Consider the following 24,302-nt stretch of genomic DNA (forward strand, 5'->3'; position numbering starts at 1 on the left):
TTATATCATACAGTAAAACATAGTAAAACTAGTTTTTTAAAAAACAAGGGAATGTTAAACATCACATTCGTGACGGGGAGGAGGGTAGGTAGGAGGAGGGATCAAGGAGTACACACACAGGTGCTTCAAGAAAGTACTCGTAATCCTGCAGTTCTTTAGGTGGTTGGTGAAGTTCATGAGTGTTTATTATGTCTCATAACTAACATACACAGAACATTTATTCTTCTGTAGATATTAAGTTTGACACAAGAAGGAAAATACAGTATGAATCTATCCTTATTTTTGTGTAAAAAATAATCTATACTTCCTATAATACCCAGAAGGGTACCATGAAATGTTGCCACGAATTTTCTAGGTAAGTTAAATTTTAGGTAACGATAATTTTTTTTATTACTACTTACTCAAGATTTTTGATTTTTTATGAACTAGTGTGTAATTAAACAACAACAGTCACAAGCATATGCATTTTTTAAAAGACCTGAAAGATACACAGCAAATTTAATGAGGGATTGGGGGGGGGGGGTAGGTAGAAGTGTTTTTCTTTTCTTTTTCTGTTTATCTACATCTTCTAAAACTGCACCAATAAAATGTGTAGTACTAGAGTTCCATAATTCCTCATCTGATACTCTTGCAGCCAGGGATGTTTCAGAATCCTGATTTTTAAATCTATTTTTGTTTTTATTTTGTGAGAGAGAGTGCAGGGGAGGAGCAGAGGAGGAGAGAAAGAATCCTAAGCAGGCTACATGCTCAGGGCAGAGCCCAATGTGGGACTCAATCTCACAACTGTGAGATCATGGCCAGAGCTGAAATCAAGAGTTGGATGCCTAATGGTCTGAGCCATCCAGGCACCCCTTTGTGGCTTTTAGAAAGGCAACACACACACACCCACGAAAAAGAAAACACAGAACCTGTACTAGGATTACCCTAGCACGGTTTCGGGCAGTACCCCATAACCAAACACAAATATTTCTGCAGCAAAGCAAAGAGTCACCCTAACAGGGATAAACAGGTAATATAATGAACTTCATGTCAGTTAGGGCTTGTTTTTTTTGCCATCAGAAGAAGTCTAAATTAGGTTTTACCACCGGAAGAGTGGAATTATTTAGTGCCTAAGACCAGAGAAGAAGTAAGGCTTCCAATTCTATCCCCACTGATGAGCCAACCAACTTGGAGCTTAGTCACTGCAGTCTGTGCACTCAGTTGAGAACAGGTAAAACAACTGTTAAATGAATATTTTATAATACCAATAAATCAAAGCATTTCAAATTCTAAACTAAAAAGCATTATTTCTCTCTTTCAAGCACATTTCAAAAATGAAGTTAATGAACAAGTGTCAAACTAAACTTGGAAATTATCAAAATCATAATGTGTATCAAAAACTCAAGGGGCACCTAGGTGGCTCAGCTGGTTAAGTGTCCAACTCTTAATTTTCAGCTCAGGTCATGATCTCACAGTTTGTGAGTTCAAGCCCCGCATCGGGCTCTGTGATGACAGTGCAGAGCCTGCTTGGGATTCTCTCTCTCTCTCTCTCTCTCTCTCTCTCTCTCTCTCTTTCTGCCCCTCCCCTGCTCATTTGCTCTCTCACGCTCTTATCTCTCTCAAAATAAATGAACTTTAAAAAAAACAGAAAGGGAATTTGGCGTCTGGTATCTGGACACTGGTGGGAGGTCTCAGCACTAATGGAGAGGGTGAGACTTCCCCGGGGCCATGCCCTAGTCAGCAGTGGGGCCAGAGAGAAAGAAGAAGCTGATGGAACATTTATTAGAACATTAAGACCTCCAATAGTCAGCAAAACTTAATACAGTGGTCAAGTACGGAGTATTTGTGTCTCACGATGGAAGTACTCATAAGATAAAGTCTTTTTTTTATCCACTGTCACTGGGGCACTGATCAGCCATCTCCTTATCCCTAACCCACCCTTGTGGCAATGACCTAGAACTGATCATAGACATCAGGAGGGGGTCAACACTCAACTGCCTGCAGGGGCTAGGTAAATGATATAAACCAGTAATATACAGATTCTGTGTGAGGCAATAGAAAGTGGTGAGGGCTGAGGCAAACTAGAAAATATAAGCTATGAGTAATGACACTCAAATATTAAGACACTTGACCAAATTCAGTCCCTCTAGTAATCAAATGATTGACTGGGACACACCATCCATACAGTGGCCCATTCTGAAATCTCTTCTCTTGAAGTGGTCTTAATTACATCTGCTGGCAAAATGCCAGCAGTCTCTATCAACAGTGTAAACTCATGGAAGAGAGAATCCTATTTATTCTGCATTAGTTACTATAGTGAAGCCCCAGCAGGCAAAGAGTCAGTCATTAATTACAGAGATCAAACCCACAGCCTTATTTTGTCTAACCAAGAGAGAACTATGTGGTCAAACAGTACGAGTGGTATATAACTGATAAACAGCAGGCCAAATGAGACCCTGAATGTACAAGAACAATTAGAATAAGAACCAAATGGTAGCAGTTCTTTCACTTGCCAAGAACTACAGAACCTGGTCCACACCCTTAATGATGAGGGAGACCAAAGTTCTTCTTTCTCCTGTTAACTAATCTCTACTCACAGCCAAGAATCTGAGCTGTAAGTAGCTGGTCTCTCTGTACCCCTCTGAAGATTCTCTTCCACATTTAAAAAAAGAAAAGGCAGTAACAACATAAAACTGAGAAACTAGAAATACAGGCTGATCAAGCACTCATCTGTTTTTCCTAATGATACAGATCATCATACATGTGAGCAGAAATCCAGATCATAAGCTCTTAGACCTCCAGAATGGTGTTTGTTGTTCAATATGGCAGCTGCCAGCCACTTGTAGATGTTAAGTTTTTAAAATGTCGCTACTCTGGGGGCGCCTGGGTGGCGCAGTCGATTAAGCGTCCGACCTCAGCCAGGTCACGATCTCACGGTCCGTGAGTTCGAGCTCCGCGTCAGGCTCTGGGCTGATGGCTCGGAGCCTGGAGCCTGTTTCCGATTCTGTGTCTCCCTCTCTCTCTGCCCCTCCCCCGTTCATGCTCTGTCTCTCTCTGTCCCAAAAATAAATAAAAACGTTGAAAAAAAAAATTTTTTTAAATGTCGCTACTCTGAACTGAAAAGACTATGTACTAAAAAAATGTAAAACATCTTAATTTTTGTTTTGATTACATATAATCAATGATATAAATATTTTTATATACTGGATTAAATAAACTATATTATTAAAATTAATTTCATGAGTTTCTTTTTGCTTTTAATTTTTTTTTTTTTCAACGTTTATTTATTTTTGGGACAGAGAGAGACAGAGCATGAACGGGGGAGGGGCAGAGAGAGAGGGAGACACAGAATCGGAAACAGGCTCCAGGCTCTGAGCCATCAGCCCAGAGCCTGACGCGGGGCTCGAACTCACGGACCGCGAGATCGTGACCTGGCTGAAGTCGGACGCTCAACCGACTGCGCCACCCAGGCGCCCCTCTTTTTGCTTTTAATGCAGCTACTAGAAAATTTTCAATTACATGTGTACCTCATTATATTTGTATTGAACAGTGCTGCCCCAAAAAAGGTCGTATTTTACAACTAACTCCTCTAGTGATTACCCTGCTGGCAAAGAACAGATACAGAGGACTCCCTCCATGCAACCCCTGCCCCCCCCAAAAAAAAAAAAAAAACAACAACTTCAGTCATTAAACCAGTCACAGTCCCAAGACTACTGATGACACAGCAGGCTGCCGGAGTAATCTGGGCATTCACTTACTCAAAGGTAAGGAACTAGTTTAACAATCACCTGAGGTTAATCTCTTGCTAAATGATTCTAGCATGTAAAACAAGGAGTAGCCTGAAGAAAAATCTGAGTCAAAATATTATATTTTTTTTCCCCTCAATTTACCTTTTTTTAGGTAATTAAAACTGAGGTGGCAACTCTGGTACTACCCTGTTAAGTGCAAACAGATCTAACATTTTAAACCACTGCTTTTATCCTCTATAAACCCTTAAATATAAACACTACACAAGTAAGAACCACTTCACACTCACTAGGATGGCTATAATAAAAAAACATGGCCAATGACAAGTGCTGGTGAGGAGGTGAAGATATCAGAACCCTCAAACATTGTGGGTAGGAATGTAAAATGTACAGCTGTCTTGGAAAACGATTTGGCAGTTCCTCAAAATGTTAAACACAGAGAAACAAAATGAGCCAGCAATTCCACTCCCAGGTATTTACCCAAGAGAAACGTAAATTTATATACATCTGCACAAAAGCTTTTACATGAATGTTCATAGTAGCATTTACTCATCATAGCCAAAAAATGAAAACAATCATCACCTGATGAACAGATAAGCAGAATATGGTATATGCATAAAATGGAATATTATTTGGCAATAAAAAGGAACGAAGCACCAATACATGCCACAACATGGATGAATCCTGAACACAGCATGCTAAGAGAAGTCAAAAGACCACATATTGTATTATTCCATTTATAGGAAATGGGCAAATCCATAAAAACCAAAAGTACATTAGTGGCTTCCAGGAGCTAGGGAGAAGGGGGAAAAGGGAGTAATTTCTAATGACAGGGTTTCTTTGGATGTGGAAAAAAAAATGTTCTAAAATTGATTGTGGCAATGGCCCCACAACTCTGTGAATGTACTAAAAACCACTGGATGTACACTTATTTTTATTTTTTGATATTTCATTTATTTTTGAGAGAGACAGAGAGAGAGTGAGAGCAGGGGAGGGGCAGAGAAAGAGGGAGACACAGAATCCGAAACAGCTCCAGGCTCTGAGCTGTCAGGACAGAGCCTGATGAGGGGCTGAAATTCACCAACTGTGAGATCACAACCTGAGCTCAGTAGGACATTTAACCAACTGAGCCACCCAGGGACCACCAGACGTACACTTTAAATGAATGAATTATATGGTATGTGAAGTATACCTCAAAAATGCTATTTTAAAAATATAAAAGATTAGAGAGAAAACCTGAATGCTAGAGAAAGAGACCTACATGAAATCTGACTATATGATATGCTTCATTTTAGAACAAAATGAAAAAGTGACACCTAGTCACATGAAAGGGAAGTGGGAACTTCCAACTGTGGTTGACTGCTTTTACTGGCACTAATTCCTCGCCTCTCCCAGAATCTACTCTGTAGCCATGTGATTTTGCAGCTCCTCCCACAAACGGGGAAGATTTAGTTTTGTGGCTCCTTGTCTTTGGTTTCCACCAAAGACTTGCTTCGGTTGAAAGAATGAAGCAGAAATGACAGTATGCCAGTTTTGAGCCTGAGCCTCAAGAAGTCTTGTAGGTTTCCACCTGCCCTCCTATGCTTCTGCCACTGTCATGAGAAGAACTCCCCCCCACACACCCATGCAGATGCTGCTGCCCATTCAGTCTAGACCCCAAATTAAACACACATGCAGCAGAGCCGCCCAACTGACTTACAGATCTGAAGCAAGAAGCAAAGGTGCCCAGCCAACCTGCAGACTGCTACTCTAAGCCACCGGGTGTGGGGATAATTTGTTATGCAGTATTACTGCAGCAACAGCTAACCAACACAGTGATCAATTCTCCCACTGTATTTTGAAGAGGTTCCATAAACTAGTTATAACCAAGGTAGGTCCAGCCTAACATCTTCAACAATAATATTTTCAATTACTTAGTGTAAAAGACTGACCTATAGACCCAAATGATATTTGATGCTTGTCCCTTCAAGCTCTTAAACTGAAAGTTGAAAGCAACAGAAGATATCACATAACCTTCCATCTTACTAATTTTACTTTTAGGGTTATTTTAAAAAATAAAATACAGAATATTTATTTTTTTAATGTTTACTTATTTTTGAGAGAGACAGATTACGAGCAGGGGAGGGGCAGAGAGAGAGGCAGACACAGAATCTGAAGCAGGCTCCAGGCTCTGGGCTCTCAGCACTGAGCCCGAACCGGGGCTCAAACCCACAAGCCATGAGATCACAACATGAACCAAAGTCAGACACTTAACCAACTGAGCCATCCAGGTGCCCCTAGAATAACACTTAAATAAACTATGTGCCAAGCCACTGAGGATAAAGACACAAAATATAATCAGGCCCTCAATACTTTACAAGGAAACAAACAACAATTGAAAAAGGTAAGTACGGGGGGCGCCTGGGTGGCTCAGTCAGTTGAGCGGCCAACTTCGGCTCAGGTCGCGATCTTGCGGTCCGTGACTTCGAGCCCCGCGTCGGGCTCTGGGCTGATGGCTCAGAGCCTGGAGCCTGTTTCCGCTTCTGTGTCTCCCTCTCTCTGACCCTCCCCCCTTCATGCTCTGTCTCTCTCTGTCTCAAAAATAAATAAACGTTAAAAAAATTAAAAAAAAAAAAGAAAAAGGTAAGTACGATGTACTAAGGGAACACAAATAAGGGTCATCTAGGGACAACGATGGGAATGAAGAGGAGACAAATTGTTTCTAAAATTGAAGAAAAAAATACATATATATATGTTGACTCATTATCAACTTGGTAAGCCTAAACTGAAGCACAAAGCTGGATTTGCAGAGATGTATGGGGCTATTTGCACCTTTGCCACATGATGACTCTGGCTGAGTTTCCTATTCTAGTAGCTGGCTATCTTTTCCATTTGGTCTCACTACTTGAGTTTCCTGATGTGTGAGTCTCGTAACCTTTGCCTTGCTTCTACTGTCCAATCACATCTGCTATTCACTGTTCTCTCTCACTTCTACTTGTTAGTCCCTTTTGTTCTAAATTGGTTGGTAACCTTTAGCATTAGGTCTTGGAACCTTTGCTATCCATGAATACCAGCCTAATATATCATCCTTAGGTCTGTCAGTTATTTTCACCATTGCACAGCATACAAAGGTGCAAAACAAAAACAAATTTCTAATCCCCCAAACTCCTGATTTATCCCTATCCAGACGACTAGGTTATTGAACTCTAAACTAAGATTGAGGCACTGCTGTATCTATGCAATTTAAAATATGCACTCACTAGGCCGAGATTTTTTTTAATTGCCCTTTCTGAATTACAATTATTAAACAAGAGAAAGAAATGAGTTAAAAGAGAAAACAGTCTCTTAAAAACAGGGAAAAGATGAAGGCAAAATAAGTTTCTATTTAAAAAAAAATTAGCATCATTTTTTTCCAGAAAAAAATTGTATTTTTAATCTAAACATTAGACTACATTGGAGGTTCATTCTTTATAACATAAGGAACAATTTGTAAATTGAAACAAATAATATTATTGTGAGACATATATACTTTCTTGATAGTAAAAGCAACAAAAATATGAAGAAGGAACTGAATATTTTCAGATAAAATGTAAAGAAAATTAAGGAAAAATATGATAAAATCCTCTTAAGATAAATCATCAGAAACATATCTTTTAGATCCTTACTTATAAAATCTATTACTTTCCAAAAACAATTTCTCTCTTAAACTTCTGATATCCAATCCCTTACAGATATCTCCTATACCACCACCAAATTGTACCTGAACACTGCAATGCAATTTTAAAAAGACACTCATGTGAATGCAACCAATAATATAAACATTTCTCTTGTAACTCAGAGGTACTGATCATGCTATCAACTCTTTAAACAAAAGCTTAAATACAAGGAATATGAAACTCTGAAATAGAAGCAAGAGAGAAAATGTTAAATTGCTCAGAAGCTGGTTTCCACATAACTTATTGCTCCTCATACCTCAAAGGAAGTTTCCTGCAAAATATTTTCATTTGAGCATGTGACTGAAACTCGTCCCCTGCTAATTACCAAAAAAAAAAAAAAAAAAAAGCAGAGCTTCTCCACTTAAAAAAAAATAGTATTATATCACAAAGTGCCTGTTTGGGAGATCAAGTATAAATAAATTGGTAGCAGTTGGTCTGCAGTCAAGTTGAAGAAGACTGAGATAAACGAAGACGCTGACTCTAAAGAGCCTGTGGTCCTCTGTAAACGCCTCCCATAGGTGTTTGGTTCGGGGGCTGAGCCACCTTCCTTCTCAAGGTGCTATACGGATATTAGAAAGTTAGGCAAATCTGGCCACAGCACTTGATCCAACTTAACAATAACAATTTTACTTTTGTATTTTCTTCAAAGAGCTGTGAGATGTTAGGTAAGTATTCTCTCCTCTCTTCTATGTGCCCTTTCATTATATTTTTAAGGAAATATTATATTCTAAAATCCAGCACCTGGCAAATGTCACCTCTAAAACATTCATTCTTTAAAAAAAAGAAAACCTCAGCCTCTACCCAGAGTTCACGGTCAAGGCAGGAAGATAGCCACATAAATATATTCAATGCAAGGTCAGAAAATCATCAAAGTGCTGCCACATGGCAGGATCAGATAAAGAACTACAGGCATCAGAAGAATATTTCTTCTAGACAAATCAAAAAGATTCTGTAACAAGAGGAAAGCATTTCAGCTGGACCTTCAAAGATGCATAGGACTTACATATTTAGAGACTTGGGAGAAAGGCTAACCAGGTATAAGAGCTTGAATAAAAGGGGAAACAGTGAGTAATCCAGTTTGGCAGAAATAACAAGTATTTTAAAGAAAATACAGGGAAGTAGGATTACAAGGCAACAATGTTTCAAATGACCAAAGAGGTTGGACACAATTAACACACACACACACACACACACACACACACACACACACACACACACACACACACGAAAACAAGACATCCAAATGAAATACAATCCGAAATAGTACTAATGTAAAGATCCAAAGAATCAAAGACTAAATGTCACATCCCCATTAAGTGTTGTTCATTTCCCATTAAGTTCCCTTCACAACTCCTAACTGAAATCCATGACTGCAATAAATAAATAAAAATCTCTAAATTTAAACTACAGTAAAATAATAATAATCTCTTTCCAAGATCAATTTCTCTTTCTCCCTGGCTTCAAATATACAATTCTCTATCTTATCAATAAAAACAGAAGACCCTATGGCCCTGTCTATACCAAGCATACTCTTTCCTTACATCTTTCCCATCTTATTTGGCAAACAAATGGCCAGTACCCAAAGGATGCCTTTATTTCTTCATTACCCTTCCCTAATTTGCCTTTCACCCTCACTACTCTGATCTTTATTAGTGCACTTTCACTAATGACTTCCTTTGCAAATTCAATAGCCTGTTTTTTCTTCATTCTCTTTGAACCTTGTAGCTTTTTACACTCTTGCCCCCCCAAATTCTCTGTGCCTTTTCTTTCACTGCCATGGAGCTTTGCTAATTACCCTACTTCTGATGGAACTTCCTTTGATTCCTCTTCTTCCTCCCATTCTCAGTTGTGAGTTTCCCAAGCCTCAACTTCCGGTCTTCCATTCTGCCCTCTCTATTCTCTCCCTCCTAATTAACTGATCTTATCTCAAATCTTTCACTCTGCTAGCCTTGCAGCAGTATCAGGTGGCATTTCTGTAACAAGACTAGACTTAGCCCCTCTGAAAGCTGTGTTTGAAAATATTTTTTTTTTTTTACGTTTATTTATTGTTGATAGAGAGAGACAGAGCACAAGTGGGGGAGGGGCAGAGAGAGAAGTTGGCACAGAATTGGAAGCAGGCTCCAGGCTCGGGGCTCGGGGCTCCGGGCTGTCAGCCCAGAGCCCGACGCAGGGCACGAACCCACAAACCACGATATCATGAACCGAGCCGAAGTTGGACGCTTAACCGCCTGAGCCACCCAGGCGCCCCAATGTTTGAAAATATTTTTAAGGTATTGGTGCTTGCACTAATCAATGCATAGATAAAAGAATTCACTCTCTTAAACTAACTTTTACTTCTAATAGTAGTATTTTTCCAAGCATTTTTGAGAAATGAATGTAAATTTCTGGGGGTTTATAAAGTCAGTAAAGCATACAGTCCAATGTTTAAAAGTTAAGGCTGTCAGGCAAAGCCTGAAGATTTACAGATTTGGAGAGTAAAGCTAGACAACTCAAGCAAAACTTAAGACAAGGAAACAACAAAGTCAAGTACTGTACTTAAGTCAAAATGTCTGTAAAACTAAGTTGAAGAAACAATTAAAATTTTGCTGCACATGTCCTATTTAGGTCAAGAGTGAAGCCAAAATCTGAGGCCTTCAGATGAGGGGAAATGGGTGTGCCTGGCAGACCTGGTACGGAGTAGGGAAACAGATAAGAAACTGCTAACAGCCCCTCCTCACACATTTTAGGGTCCAAGTGTCCTGGCCATTCCAGAGAAAACCAGGAAAAGACTAGGTTTATCCATACCACTGCTCTCTTCCCCTCACATGAATACATTATGAAGGAAACTGCCTTCAAGCGATCAAAATAAAACTTTTATGAAAAAACTTAGCTTTTATTCATGGTTTTTCTTGTTTGTTGGACTTCAAAACAGGACTAGAAGATGACCTTACAGCACAATTCAAAGGCAACAATACAAATCAATGACAATTTGCAAACTATTCTCATTCTTTTTATAAAACATTATTTGAACATCTCAAAGTTAAATGCTAGTTATTTCGTGAAATGAGAAAAATCATTTCTGTAGTGAGGAACCTGTATCTGGAACCTGTCTGGATCTTACAATGTAGAGAACAAATACCTTGCTTTTTATATTTCACTTAGCAATTACAAAGCATTTGCACTTACATTATCTCATTGAATCCTTGCAACAATTCTATGGAGGACAGGCATAACCACTGTACAGAATATAATACTGGGACCAAGACAAGACTAGCTCACAGTTCATCAGAGATGGAAATCACCCCCCAACAAATGTTTCCCAATTCAAAAAAAAACCAGAACAGAAGTAGATCCTCGTATTTTAGAATTTCAAACAAAAATTTAGTGAATGGCGTTGGCAGAATCAAATACTTTCTGAGCCATCACTTACGTTCAATACAATTTACATAAAAAACAACTGGGGCACACCTCTACTTTAGTGCACTTTTGTTTTTTATCCCTTAATAGTTCTTCACTATCAATACCAGAAGTCCAAAATAGAGATTATTGAGTTTTCTTACCAAGCTAGGGTGCAACCTACAAACCAAGAAATGGGATTTTCTACTAGGTCTCTATTAGGCGACTGCATATTCATCAGTCTAATATCTTAAAAATACTTTCAAATCTTTTCACAGGTCCTCAATCTAGTCTAATCACAGCTAATGAGTAGGTCTGTTTTATGTTAAGCTGTGGACCTAGTGAGACCTACTAATAAAATCTGAGAGGTAAGAATTCATTGTGAGGATCATCGGGACTAACTGTAGATTTTCCCTGTAAAATTGAATTTGGTCACCTGAAGCCCCTCTAGACACCTAAGAGGTTAAAATTACGGAAGAGGAGAACTCTACCTCTCACTTTTTAAGTGAGAATTGGAAAATGTGTTACAGAAACTTGTTGCAAAGTTCCAAAAATTTCTTGATTTAAACATACAACGAATAGGGGCGCCTGGGTGGAGCAGTCGGTTGAGCGTCCGACTTCAGCCAGGTCACGATCTCACGGTCCGTGAGTTCGAGCCCCGCGTCAGGCTCTGGGCTGATGGCTCAGAGCCTGGAGCCTGTTTCCGATTCTGTGTCTCCCTCTCTCTCTGCCCCTCCCCCGTTCATGCTCTGTCTCTCTCTGTCCCAAAAATAAATAAACGTTGAAAAAAAAAAAAATTAAAAAAAAAAACATACAACGAATAAAACCAATACTTCCCTTTAACTCTCAAGAAACAACCATTAAACGCCAGAAAATATATTATAGAATTTAATAAATCAAGTCATTCTTATGGCTCTATTGCCAGGGACAGCAACCACATGAAGTTCAGATGCCAAACGTAGCCAACTAAAACAGCACTTGGTTAGACACACTCTCTCCTCTTAGAACACCCCTGGATTTTCCCTGAGATAGTTTGATGAAACGTGAGAATAATAAAAATGAAGTTATTATGTTGAAGTAAAATACAACTATACAGAACTACATAACACCTCAATTCAGTGGCATTTGTCATCTCTAAAATAAGCGGTCACGTAGAAATCTGTTTTGAGAAATCCACGGACATTAGGCATTTTAATTCGTAATACTACTTGCTAAATTATAGGCTGATATGGCTACAAACTCTCCAGCTTCCCCCTTCCCCCTCCCCAGGCTTCATAAGAAACATTGAGGAAAATGATTTTGGTACAAATTCTTGGTTTTAGTTTTGGTTAATTTTCAGCTTGAATCATGCATCACCAAACCATTATTATAGCACCTTAACTCTAAGCAAAACATGTTTTTAAAATGAGCAAATCTTGGGGCACCTGGGTGGCTCAGCTGGTTGAGTGGCCAACTTCGGCTCGGGTCATGATCTCACGGCTCGTGAGTTCGAGCCCCGCGTTGGGCTCTGTGCTGACGGCTCCAAGCCTGGAGCCTGCTTCGGATTCTGTGTCTCTCTCTCTGCCCCTAACCCACTCACATTCTGTCTCTGTCTCTCTCAAAGATAAATAAACATTAAAAAAAATTTTTTAAATGAGCAAATCTAAAGTTTATAATACTAGAGACATATTTTCAACTATTTTCTCTCTGAAAAACTTGTATTAGATGCAATGACCACAAGATACAACAATCAGATATGATCACTAGAGATAAAATGACACACAACAGTAACTGCAAAGTAGAAGTGACTTCCGTGAGTTCCAGAGATCTGTGTTATTTCTCACTCTCAGGTTTAGCACTATTTGTAAATACCTCACAGGATAAAGTCCATTATCATAACACTATATCACCTCAACATAATGCAATCCTTAGAGCAGATCTTAAACGTAGGCCAGAGGGAAGCATTCTCATTCATTTGTTCAGTAAATATTTACGAGCTACCCATTACGTGCCAGGCCCTGGAGAGAGTATCAAAATAGATTCTTACCCTTGTGTAACTTTTAGTTTGTTTATGGTCTGTCATCCCTCAGAGACACACACAAGATGAGACTATGAAGAGTCTACTAAGGAACTTAAATTTTATTCTAAGTGTGGCCACCAAAGGGTTTTAAAAGCAGAGGATTGACAGGATCCGAGTCAAGGAGTTAGAAGGCCACTCAGAAGGGCCATCGTGTGGAGAATGGGGGGAACCCAGTGAGGAGGCTAACAAGGAACTCACTCAAAAGATGGGTTGGCTTGAGTGGTGACTGTGGAAATGAAAGTAGATTCAGTGACAGAATCTTGGTGTCAGTCTGGACTTTGAGCCCTTTTACCATTTACATGTTATCTGGCAAGTTACTTAAATTCTTTGAGCCTCAGTTTCCTTACTTAGCAATGCGTGTAAAGCCCTAGCATGGAGAAAACAGAATAAATTATTATGATACTATTTTGGTAACAAAATTCATCCCAATGAGGTTCACATGTACTTATTTCCTTTCCCCCCTACACCAACATTAACCCTAACATAAGTAACTTTTACCACCAAGATTCAAGTGCACTTATAAATAAGTACTGCATTGACTCCATCAAGAGACAAGCCTAAAAAAAAAAAATTAAAAAATAAAAATAAGAGAGACAAGTTCCCCTTTCCCACAGAACTTAAGCTAAAACAATTGCTCAAAAATATTTATCAAGCAAGGTATTTTTCTCAAATTAATAAAAGTCTAGTTTGCACCTTCTGTGTTTTCACATGCATTCCTTTACTTCCTCACTTAACAAGTAAAAAGGATACAAGCAGAATCTTGTGGTTTAATCATGATAAAGACTGTGGTGTTACTACCAATAACTTTAATTTCATATGTCAATAGCTTTTATTTAAAACTTTATTAAGGATGGCATTACTCATTCTTATAGCAAGTGATACCAGGAAACTAAGTTACCAAAAGCTCTCTTCTATAAGTATATGGATTATAATAAACACTCATCTAACTGTAGCTTCCCTTTACACTTAAAATAGTCTTTCAGGGGCGCCTGGGTGGCGCAGTCGGTTAAGCGTCCGACTTCAGCCAGGTCACGATCTCGCGGTCCGTGGGTTTGAGCCCTGCGTCAGGCTCTGGGCTGATGGCTCAGAGACTGGAGCCTGTTTCCGATTCTGTGTCTCCCTCTCTCTCTGCCCCTCCCCCGTTCATGCTCTGTCTCTCTCTGTCCCCAAAAAAATAAATAAAAAAAACGTTGAGAAATAGTCTTTCAACAAGGGTGCCTGGGTGGCTCAGTCAGTTGAGCGTCCGACTTTGGCTCAGGTCATGATCTCACGGCTCATGAGTTCGAGCCCCACGTCGGGCTCTGTGCTGACAACTCAGAGCATGAAGTCTGCTTTGGATTCTGTGTCTCCTTCTCTCTCCCTCCCCTGCTTGCACTCTTGTCACTCTCTCTCTCGCTCTCTTTCAAAAATAAATAAACATTAAAAAATTAAAAAAAAAATCCTTTCAACAAAGGATGAAACACCCTGAAAATCATGTTGACTCAATCAGCTCCTAAGCAGGAGCTATGGGCAAGACAAAGGTTAGTGTTAATAGTGTCCTTACCCTCAAGGAGTCTACAATCTAATGAAGAGGCTTAGGTATTCACACATGTAAAGGGAGGAATGATGCAGGCTACAAGTATCAACAATAAAGAGATCGCTTTCAGTTGGGGTGTTCAGAAAATGCTTCACAGCTCAGTGGAACTTGCAGTGAACCCTTCAGTGACAGGATTTTGATAGAATTTGCTAGGAAGAAAGTGTGATGAGAAAAACAACTGTTGAGAACAAGAACTTTGTTTTTCTGAGTTGCTACCTAGCCATTTTTTAGTATGATATCCATAATCACACCCAGAGTCTGGACATTCAGATAAGGACTCAAGTTTGGGATACTCACCACAAGTCCCTGCTTTGCTTTTCCCTGGGCACCTTTTAAAAATAACCACTAGCATTAAGCCCCCCAAACTACTGACCTCCACACCAATCACAGGTGCTTGCTACCCGGCTATGTATCTCCTGCTCATGACCTGGGACACAGGTCTACCCTCTCCCTGGCTCATGGGGCCCCACGATTTCAGTTACCAGGGTCAACCACAGTCCAGAAGCAGATAATCCTCCTCCTCACGTACTGTCAGAAGGTCAATAATAGCCTAATGCTACATCACAATGCCTATGTTCATGCACCTAACTTCATCTCATCACATAAGCATCTTATCATCTCCTATCATCTCAACAAGGGTGAGTACAGTACAGTAAGATATTCTGAGAGACCATACATGACTTTTATTATAGTATGCCATCATAATTATTTTATTTTTTGTTGTTAATCTCTTACTAGGCCTAATTTAGCATTTAAACTTTATCGTAAGTATGTATGGATAGAGAAAACATAGGATATATTAGGGTTCAGTACTATCCTTGGTTTCAGGCATCCACTGGAGTCCTGGCATGTAAACGCCACAGACAAGGGGAACTCTGTACTTCTGTTGTATGGGTGTACTGAAACTGCACCTTCAACCAGAGCAACCCCATGGATTTCATGTGCCCAAAGTGGAAGCTCGCATGCTCAGGGAGCTACCTGCCCACTACCTGGGTGGCTCGTGCCCCCTCATTCATCAGCTCATAACCTACATATTCTTAATACACCTACTCACAGAAAGCTTCTCAACACAGAAAGCAAGCACAAGAAATCAGAAAACAGCATGAACAGCATGTGTAGAGTTTTTAAATTAACTTTTTATTATGAAAAATGTAAATATGTCCAGGTATACAGAATAAAATAATAAACCCCCATGTACTCATCACTAAGCTTCAACAACTACCACCTCATGGCCAATCTTGCTTTATGATTTACATTATCTTATTATATGAAAATCCTAAAGAAACCTATTTTCATTCTTCTGACTTCTACATTCTTCGCTGATTCCATCCTCAAACAAATCTATATTGCCACAGTGGTCTCCACGAGGTTGATTTTCCTCAAGGCCACATACAAATAAAGCATAAGTCTATTAAAAAAAAAAAAAAATCAACTCTTAATTGCCTGAACCTAAGGAATGGTGACAAACATACTGCAAATGAGAGATATTCCAAAACTCACTTTACATGTACTTTTGGAATACCTTTTCCATACTTACATTTCAAGGAGAATGAATAAAATGATGGGAGAATTCATGTCCAACAAAATAAAACATCACAGATGAAGTATCTTAGACAAATCACTTGTCCTCCTGAGCATACATTTCCTCCTCTTTAAAACAGGGAGCGATCGGGGCGCCTGGGTGGCGCAGTCAGTTAAGCGTCCGACTTCAGCCAGGTCACGATCTCGCGGTCCGTGAGTTCGAGCCCCGCGTCGGGCTCTGGGCTGATGGCTCAGAGCCTGGAGCCTGTTTCTGATTCTGTGTCTCCCTCTCTCTCTGCCCCTCCCCCGTTCATGCTCTGTCTCTCTCTGTCCCAAAAATAAATAAACGTTGAAAAAAAAAAAAAAATTTAAAACAGGGAGTGATCACCGACCTCAGGGCCTTGGGAGAATTAAACAAGTACCTTACTGCCACATGGATCATTACCTCTGGTAACTATCAGAACCTAGAAAGCTGCCTGGTTTTCCAGTCCTCTCGCCTCAGACAACTCCCTCTCTCAAGATGATGTAAAAAGTTTCTCCATCTCAAAACATACTAAAGATGACAGGCTAAGCATTCTGATTTCAAGGAGCTTCTCTGCCTGTAAAGCCAAAGGGAGCTGAGATTGAAGTATTTCAGTAGGATGAATATTGTAAACTATCAAACTTCACAAAATAGTCCCTACTGAACGAGCAGAGCTGTCCAACATCACACAGAGATAGTGTGTGGCCAACATACCTAGTGAAACACTCTCATTTCCCCCACTTCTTGGCCAGTGTATTTCCTCCAACCATCCGCGGCCTGTATACAGCACAAAGCAGGATAGCCATCAGGACTCTCAGCTGGGCCAGAGTGTTAAGAGCTTGAGATGAGTTAGCTACCACAAGGCGAACTTACTCTGTCCATAAGAAAGCTCCAGCCGCAATCTTGTGCTCCTTATTACCTGCTAGGGAGAGGCAGCTCGCTGTTGCTCAAAACTATCCAATTAAACAGCTTTTAAAAATACATATGCGGTCACAACTGTTTACCAACGTTTTAATTCTTCTTTTAGTGTTACTTTATTTCAGTCTTTCCGTTATCTTCTTTTTGAGCTTGTATACACATCACTGAGGTTCCCTTTTGAATGATCGTCTTCAACCATCAACCCTCTTTCCCTCTGTGAAGACAGAATGAGTTCCTGACTTATCCTAACGCCAACCACCACAAAGCATCCACTCAATTAAAGCCCTCCACCTAAAACCATTCTTTGTTTTCACTTATTACCCATTCTGTTTCCCCAACTATAATGTAGTAAAATGTAACACTTTACAGCTTGCCATGTGCTTTGTAAAGTTATTCATCTAATCTTTACAACCCAAAAAAAAAAAAGGCAATTCTCCTATCGAGTAGTAAGGGAAAAGAAATGGAGAACTTACTATCCTGCCCAGTTATAAAGCAACTTAGTGGTGAACCGGACCTCCAAACCAAGTCTTCCAACTCCAAATGCCCTGCCCTTCCTACTCTATTGTGCTCTTTTCTAACAAGGGAAAGCACACAATTCTGTCCCAAGTCAAATTTGCTTCAAACCAAAGGCAAACCATCTTCAATCTCTCTAGATTGCAACCGGATTCCCCATCCCCACACCATCATCCCATTTCTTGCCTCCTCACCCTCCCGTTACTACCTCCTCCGCACTATCCAATTTCCACCCTTCAAGGAAACTATCATCATTCCCTCAACCCCTCCTGCAAATATTCCACCTCCACATGCTACAGGGAGGCCTCTCATCCCCTTCTCCCCAAACACCGCACTCCCTTCTCAAGACAGGTATGTTCTCACTCTATAAACTACACAGTAACGCTTCTCAGTCCTTAATAAACTATTTAATAACTTTAAAAGTCCTATAAAAATGGGCAGATCTTGCAGATCTCCCATCTCCACACTTGACCCAGGGCACCAGGCCACTTTAAATTCTGAAGAACAGAGTACCGACCCTCACAAAGATTCTACGCATGCCCCACTGCCACCAACGACCTCCCTTCCAGAATGTGGTTATCCAAACAGGCTCCCCTTCCAAACTCTTCACAAGGGACTTCCCTCCATGGCTCCCAAGACGCTCCTTCCGCCGTTAACCCTTCCGTCATGCCCGGGCCTCTGCCCACCTTACCAACTCTCCCTTCACTCGCCCTCCAGGTGCTGAGCAGCGGTCCCAGTTAGACGGCTCCTCCTCTCTCACAACTTCCAACTTCGTCCTCTTTTATCACCTGTTTTTCCCACCAGCTTCCTCGCAACCCAGGGGCTCACCCTTGCCCCGGCCCGCCTCTGCCCACCCTTTCAATTCCTCCTGCCCGGGAGCCACCCCCTCAAGTCAGTTCCGGGGTGCCCAGGGGATTCAACTTCCCATCCGCGGGCCTCCCACCTTTGGGGTCATGCTCCCCTTCTCCATCACCTGCTCCGCCCATGACCAGATGACATCCGCCGCGGCCGCTGCCGCCGCCGCCGCCTCCATCCCCCTTCTCGGGCGCCGGGTCCCCGGCCGCTGACCGCCTCCCTCCAGCGCCAGCCGCCCCCTCTGGTGGGGACGAGGGGGGCGTGCACCCCCAACCCGTGCCCTCCCCCCGGCAACGCGCACCTGTTCCTCCTCCTCCTCCTCCTCCTCCTCCTCTTGCCCCCAGCCGGCCGCGCCGGCGCCCCGACCCCCACTTGCGCCGCGCCCCGGCCTCCCGAGCCCCGCACTCACCACGAGTAGGTCTGCTCCGCCATGGCGCTGACTCTCGTGGGCTCCGCTGCAGGATCTGGCCGGGCCCGGCGGCGGCGGCGGCACGAACGGGCGGGCGGCGGACTCGCTCGGGCCGGGAGCGGAAGGCGCGGCCGCGGCCCGGCGCTCGCTCGCTGGCTCGCACGGCGGGCGGGCCGGGAAGGCGGCTGGCGGGGAGAGGCCGGGCTCCAAGGCGGCCCCGCTCCCTGGGCCCCGGGGCGGGGCGGGCTCCGCTCTCGGCCTCCCTCACCGGCGGCGGCGGCGGCGGCTCCGCTGCGGCTCTAAACCCAACATGGCGGCGGCGGCGGCGGCGCGGAGAACAAGGGGGCCCCGGGGCGGGCGAGCGGCGAGAGGGCCCCGCGCTCACTGCGCGCTGGGCCGCGGGAGCGCCGCGCTCGAGCGGCGGCGGCGGCGGCCGGGGGACATGGCCGGCGGGCGGAGGCGGAGACGGCGGCGGCGGCGGCGGCGGCGGCGGCTGAGGGGGGCGCTAGGCGTTGAGGCGAGGCCGCTCGGCTCACACCCGCCGAGGGGAGGAGAAGAGGGGGCGGGGGCCAGCCTTGGACCCGCGCGGGTCACGTGCCCAAAACACGCTCACGTGACGCGCGCGCCCCGCCCCTCGCGCCAGGCCCTTGCGCGGGGACGTCGGTTCGCTGGTTCGAGGCGACTGTTGCTCGCAAGGCTTCTGGCGGATGGGCCGCCTCCCGCCGCCTGGTGCCGCCTCCTCCCCACGCGGAGCCGTCGCCTCGGGCCCCCTCCCATTTCCCTTTAAGGGGGCTGCAGCAGCCAGCCAATCAGGAGCCCCGAAGCGTCCGTTGGCTGCCAGTCAGCTGTCAGCCGTCAATCAACAGTGTGCTGGCCGCGGGTCCCCCAACTGTCAGTCAACCTGTCAGTCCGCAGGCCGAGCGCCGCATCCCTTCGTTCGTTGGTTCATTCATTCGTTTAGCAAATGTTCCGTGCTGCCAGCCTCTGTTGCGCCAGGCTCTGTGCCAGGTCCTCGGGGTGCCAACTCGAATACCCCACACTTGCCTTCACTTAATCCGTCATCCGATATTTATTGGGAACCAAACGATAAATCCACCGATTCTGCTGGATCTCTGCCCTCTAAGAGCTTACATTCTAGAGGAAGAGACATAGTCCAAGCCGACAAATAGGTGAAGATGATGTCAGGTGCTGTTTCATGAAGATGATAACTCAAGGGAATGGGACAGAGTGTGTACGGGTGGAGGCTACCCTTAGATAGGGTGGTCGAGGAAGGCTTAGCTGAGCAGATGACATTTGAGTGGACACCTGAAGGATGAGAAGGAGCTGGTCCTGCAAAAGCAAAAAGCTCAGGGAACTGCCCATCGGGATGACAGGAGGCAGGCACAAAGTAAAATAACAGCGCTAGACCAGAGACCAACAGAGTGAATCTGGGGCGTAGGAGGAGAGAGGAGAGATGGATATGGATTGAGCTTCTAGGCATCAGGGGATGCCTCTCCAGGAGTGGCTTATGAGGAGAAAAGGCATTCTATGAAGAGAGAATGGCATGAGGCAAGGCCCAAAGACGTGAAGGCTTGCAGTGAGCTTGGATCCGGGAGTGGGAGTGGATAGTTTGTGCTGGGGAGTGTTGAGAGAAGGGACTGATAAGGTGCATTGAGGCCAGACTCTGAAGGGCCAAGATAAGCCAGTTACTATGTTCATGAATGAAAATGATCAGTGCAGCTCCAGGTTTGAGAAGCATGCTTGGGCAACAGACACACGAGTGCCCCCTGGACCCCAATCTCCAGAGGGAGCAGACCTTGCACACCCGAAACCAGCATATTCAAGCTCCTCTGCAGCTTGGCCAATTTCAGGCCGGGATCTAGCTCTGCTCCAGTTTCCCAGGGCCTGCCCGGGCTTACAGGGAACACCACACCCCGAATCTATCTCCAAATGGATCAGTTGGCCACTGCCCATACATCTGCTGCTTGCCTGTTCCCCAAAGGGAACCCATTAATGAGAAAGCCAAGTACACTTTTCCTTCAGAGGCATTCTCTCCTTCTTCCTCCTTGCCCCACTGCCAGATGCCAAGACCAGTCAGGTTCGACATGTTTCCTGAAGCTCCACCACAGAGCCCTGGGAAAGGGCCAGCTGATAAGATCAAAGTCCCAAAGAGGGTTTGAGATAGGGCCCCAAGAAAATGCCAGACCACCAAGTGCCCTTCCTCTGACCATTGACAGAAAGATACCAGCCTGCAAATATTTTCCCAGCTGTAAATAGCACTGGACGTAGGGATATCATGGGGAGATAGGAAGGCAGAGAGCCTACATTTTGATGTTCACTTAGCTCTTACAGCTTTGCCAGGTGCTTTTACAGAATGCCAAACATTCCCTTGAATGTGACATGCAGTCATTCTGAGTCTCAGAGGAGCATGAGTTGAGGTTTCAGACCCCACGGGAAAGACCAGAAGCCATTGGTACAAGTGGCTTTGAGAGGTGCAGAAGCTTCTTGCCTGGAAAGCTAAGAACAAAACAGACCAGACGTGTTGCTAATGAAACAAAAAGATGGAGAGCCTCTGGGAAATTCACTTGGTTTTTAGTTCCCAGTGAGTCATTAAAGGCAAAGCCAAGTGAAAAGTTGGTATCTGCTGGATGGGACAGGAGGTGCTGAGGAAAGAAAGTCAAGGCTTTCCCAGAAGCAATGGGACCATTCATTGCACTGAGAAAAATCTGGTGGAAGAAAGGAAGGAGAAGAGGTTTGGGTAAAGGTATGGGGTCAGAAATGAAAGGTTTTTGTCTCTCCATCTAAACCAGGGGTCCTCATAGTGTCTCTTGGGTGAACAAGTGAAGGCAGACTGTACAAGAAGCCATAAGATACCATATGTTTTCACTCTTATGTGGATCCTGAGAAACTTAACAGAAGACCATGGGGGAGGGGAAGGAAAAAGAAGTTACAGAGGGAGGGAGCCAAACCATAAGAGACTCTTAAAAACTGAGAATAAACTGAGGGTGGATGGGGGGTGGGAGGGACGGGAGGGTGGGTGATGGGCATTGAGAAGGGCACCTGTTGGGATGAGCACTGGGTGTTGTTTGGAAACCAATTTGATGATAAATTTCATAACAAACAAACAAACAAACAAACAGCATTTGACAAGACTAAGAGAGTGTCTAGGCCACAGAAACCCTGTATATGTGGTCCAAGGAGGATGGAGTGTGAGCCCAGGCTAGTGGCTTGAGCATCTGGAGCTAAGGTTGCCAAGATGTAGAAAGCACCTCCAGGTCCCGGGCAGGATCTCTGGGGAGTGACTTTCAGTCACTCTGTCAGTAGCACTCAGCTCCAACCTGGAGCAGTCCCAGGTGTATCTATGGCACCTCTGGGCCTCAGCCCGGTAGTCAGGTGTGCTTGGCGCTTGGCAGGAGGAGATAGATGCAGGTGTTGGCTTCCCCCACGGGGGATGCCTGGCTTCCTCCCCCCGCACCGCCCCCCCCCCATCCCTGAAGATAAGAGGGCCACATTTTATGCAATGTTTGTTGAAAGAAGTAATGGGAGTTCCTCTAATTATCACCACGGTAATTACAGGATCACTTCTTCTATCAACTGTGTTCAAAAGAGACTTGGTGAGTCTCCCCAGGACCTGTCATCTGCCTTAGGCACAGACTCCTGGGAGCAGGCTTTGCAGGTCTGGTTGGGCTGAGTAGGCACTAGTGAGAGGGTAAAAGGCTTGGGTCCGACCGTCCCCCTTGCCTCTCCGACCCATTTTCACCTCTATCGTCCACTCCCCACCCCCACACACATGCTCTCTATTTACATTCCACAGTGAGTGGATGGCACTTCCTGATGGGCTCTGTTCTTTTTTGTTTCTAGATCTCTGACCAAGCCCGGGAGGCATTTCCATTGCTTCTTCACTGCTGCTCATAATTTTGAGGTTTGCTTCTATGTCACCCAGCAGGGAAGTCTCACTTGACCAAACGTAAGCTCGGTTAGATACTCCTCCCCAGGCCTCCCCCAGGCCCCTGAATCTACATGTATGGTAACACTTAGCACACTGAACTGTCACTGCTTGTTTACTTGTCATTCTCTCCCTCTGGATCGTGAATGCCTTGTGGGAAGGGACTGTGGCTTGCTGCCAGTTACACCTTCAGTTCCCAGTGCAGAACTTAGCTCAGAGAAGCTTGAATATTGTGGAATGAATGCTTGAGTGAGCAAGAGGCTAACCAGGTTTTGAACCAGAACAACTGGTTTCGCCTGATGTTCCCATGATTCTCTCCATGACCTTGTTCGTATTCAGCATCCCCTCCTGTCCTCCAAAACCCCCTCCCTGACTGAGAAAGAGAATCCTTCAAGGCAGATAAATCTCGGTTAGAAATATTATGGGAAGGCAAAAGATTGGAAGGAAGGTATATGGTAAGCTTAGGTATCAGGTCACCTACAATCTTTGGACATGGGTCTTTCAAAAAAAAAACCTTAATTTTTTGTAGAACGTTTTTAAGTTTATAGAAAAGTTGATGGGAAAGTACCAAGGGTTCCCGCATACTCCCCTGCCCCCAACACATAGTTTCCCTTATTATTTATATCTTGTGTGGTACATTTGTTACAATTGGTGGGCCAATAATGGTATACATTATGATTAACCAAAGTCCATAGTTTACATTGTGTTTCACTTTTTAAAGTCTTTTTTTTTTAATATATTTTTTTCAACGTTTATTTATTTTTGGGACAGAGAGAGACAGAGCATGAACGGGGGAGGGGCAGAGAAAGAGGGAGACACAGAATCGGAAACAGGCTCCAGGCTCTGAGCCATCAGCCCAGAGCCCGACGCGGGGCTCGAACTCACGGACCGCGAGATCGTGACCTGGCTGAAGTCGGACGCTTAACCGACTGCGCCACCCAGGCGCCCCTAAAGTCTTTTTTTAAAAAATAATCTCCACACCCAACGTGTGGCTCAAACTCACGACCCTGAGATCAAGAGTAGCATGCTCCCCCATCTGAGCCTAGCCAGGAGCCCCTAGGTTTCACTTTTTGTGTTGTACAGTTCTGTGGGTTTTGACAAAAGTATAAGGCTATGTCTCCACCAATACAGTATGGTACAGAATAGTTTCCCTGCCCTGAAAATCTCCTGTGCTTCACTTACTCATCATCCATCCTTCCCAACTACCTATCTTTGTACTGTCTCTGTAAGCTTACCTTTTGCAGAATGTCATATAGTTAGAATCATACAGACTTTCGGGATTGGCTTTTTTTTCTCTTTGCAATATGCTTTTAAGGTTCTCCATGTCTTTTTTGTGGCTTCAAAGTTCTTTTTATCGCAGAATAATATTTCACTGTATGAATGTACCAGTATCTGTTTATCCATTCACCTACCGAAGGACATCTTGGATGCTTCCAGATCTCGGCAAGTGTGAACAAAGCAGCTAAGAATATTCATGTGCAGGTTTTTGTGTGGACATACGTTTTCAACTTAATGCAGAATGTCATGGGTTTTTTAGAGGTGTGTTGTTTAATTTCCCAATATTTGGGGTTTTGCCTGATATCTTATTGCCATTTATTTCTAATTAATCCTGCTGTGGTCAAAGAATATATTCTGTAAGATTTTAACCTTCTGAAATTTGCTAAAACTTGTTTATGGCCCAGGATATTTTTTTTTTCTTTTTTAATCTT

The 24,302-nt window shown here is 43.6% G+C and overlaps 1 protein-coding gene across 1 annotated transcript in view; it reads right to left on the minus strand.

Annotated features, from left to right (window-relative positions):
- Window positions 1-19,223, minus strand: part of SPPL3 (signal peptide peptidase like 3) — a 140,140-nt gene extending 120,917 nt beyond the window's left edge. Inside the window, exon 1 of the mRNA XM_086681862.1 lies at window positions 18,669-19,223. Within this exon, the coding sequence (XP_086537988.1) occupies window positions 18,669-18,691 (23 nt within the window). The 5' untranslated portion in view covers window positions 18,692-19,223. The remainder of the gene's footprint in view (window positions 1-18,668) is intronic.
- Window positions 19,224-24,302: the final 5,079 nt, after the last annotated feature.

The sequence above is a fragment of the Puma concolor genome, chromosome D3 (assembly GCF_028749965.1).
Source record: "Puma concolor isolate L17-30 chromosome D3, mPumCon1.1.hap2, whole genome shotgun sequence".
Classification (NCBI taxonomy): domain Eukaryota; kingdom Metazoa; phylum Chordata; class Mammalia; order Carnivora; family Felidae; genus Puma; species Puma concolor.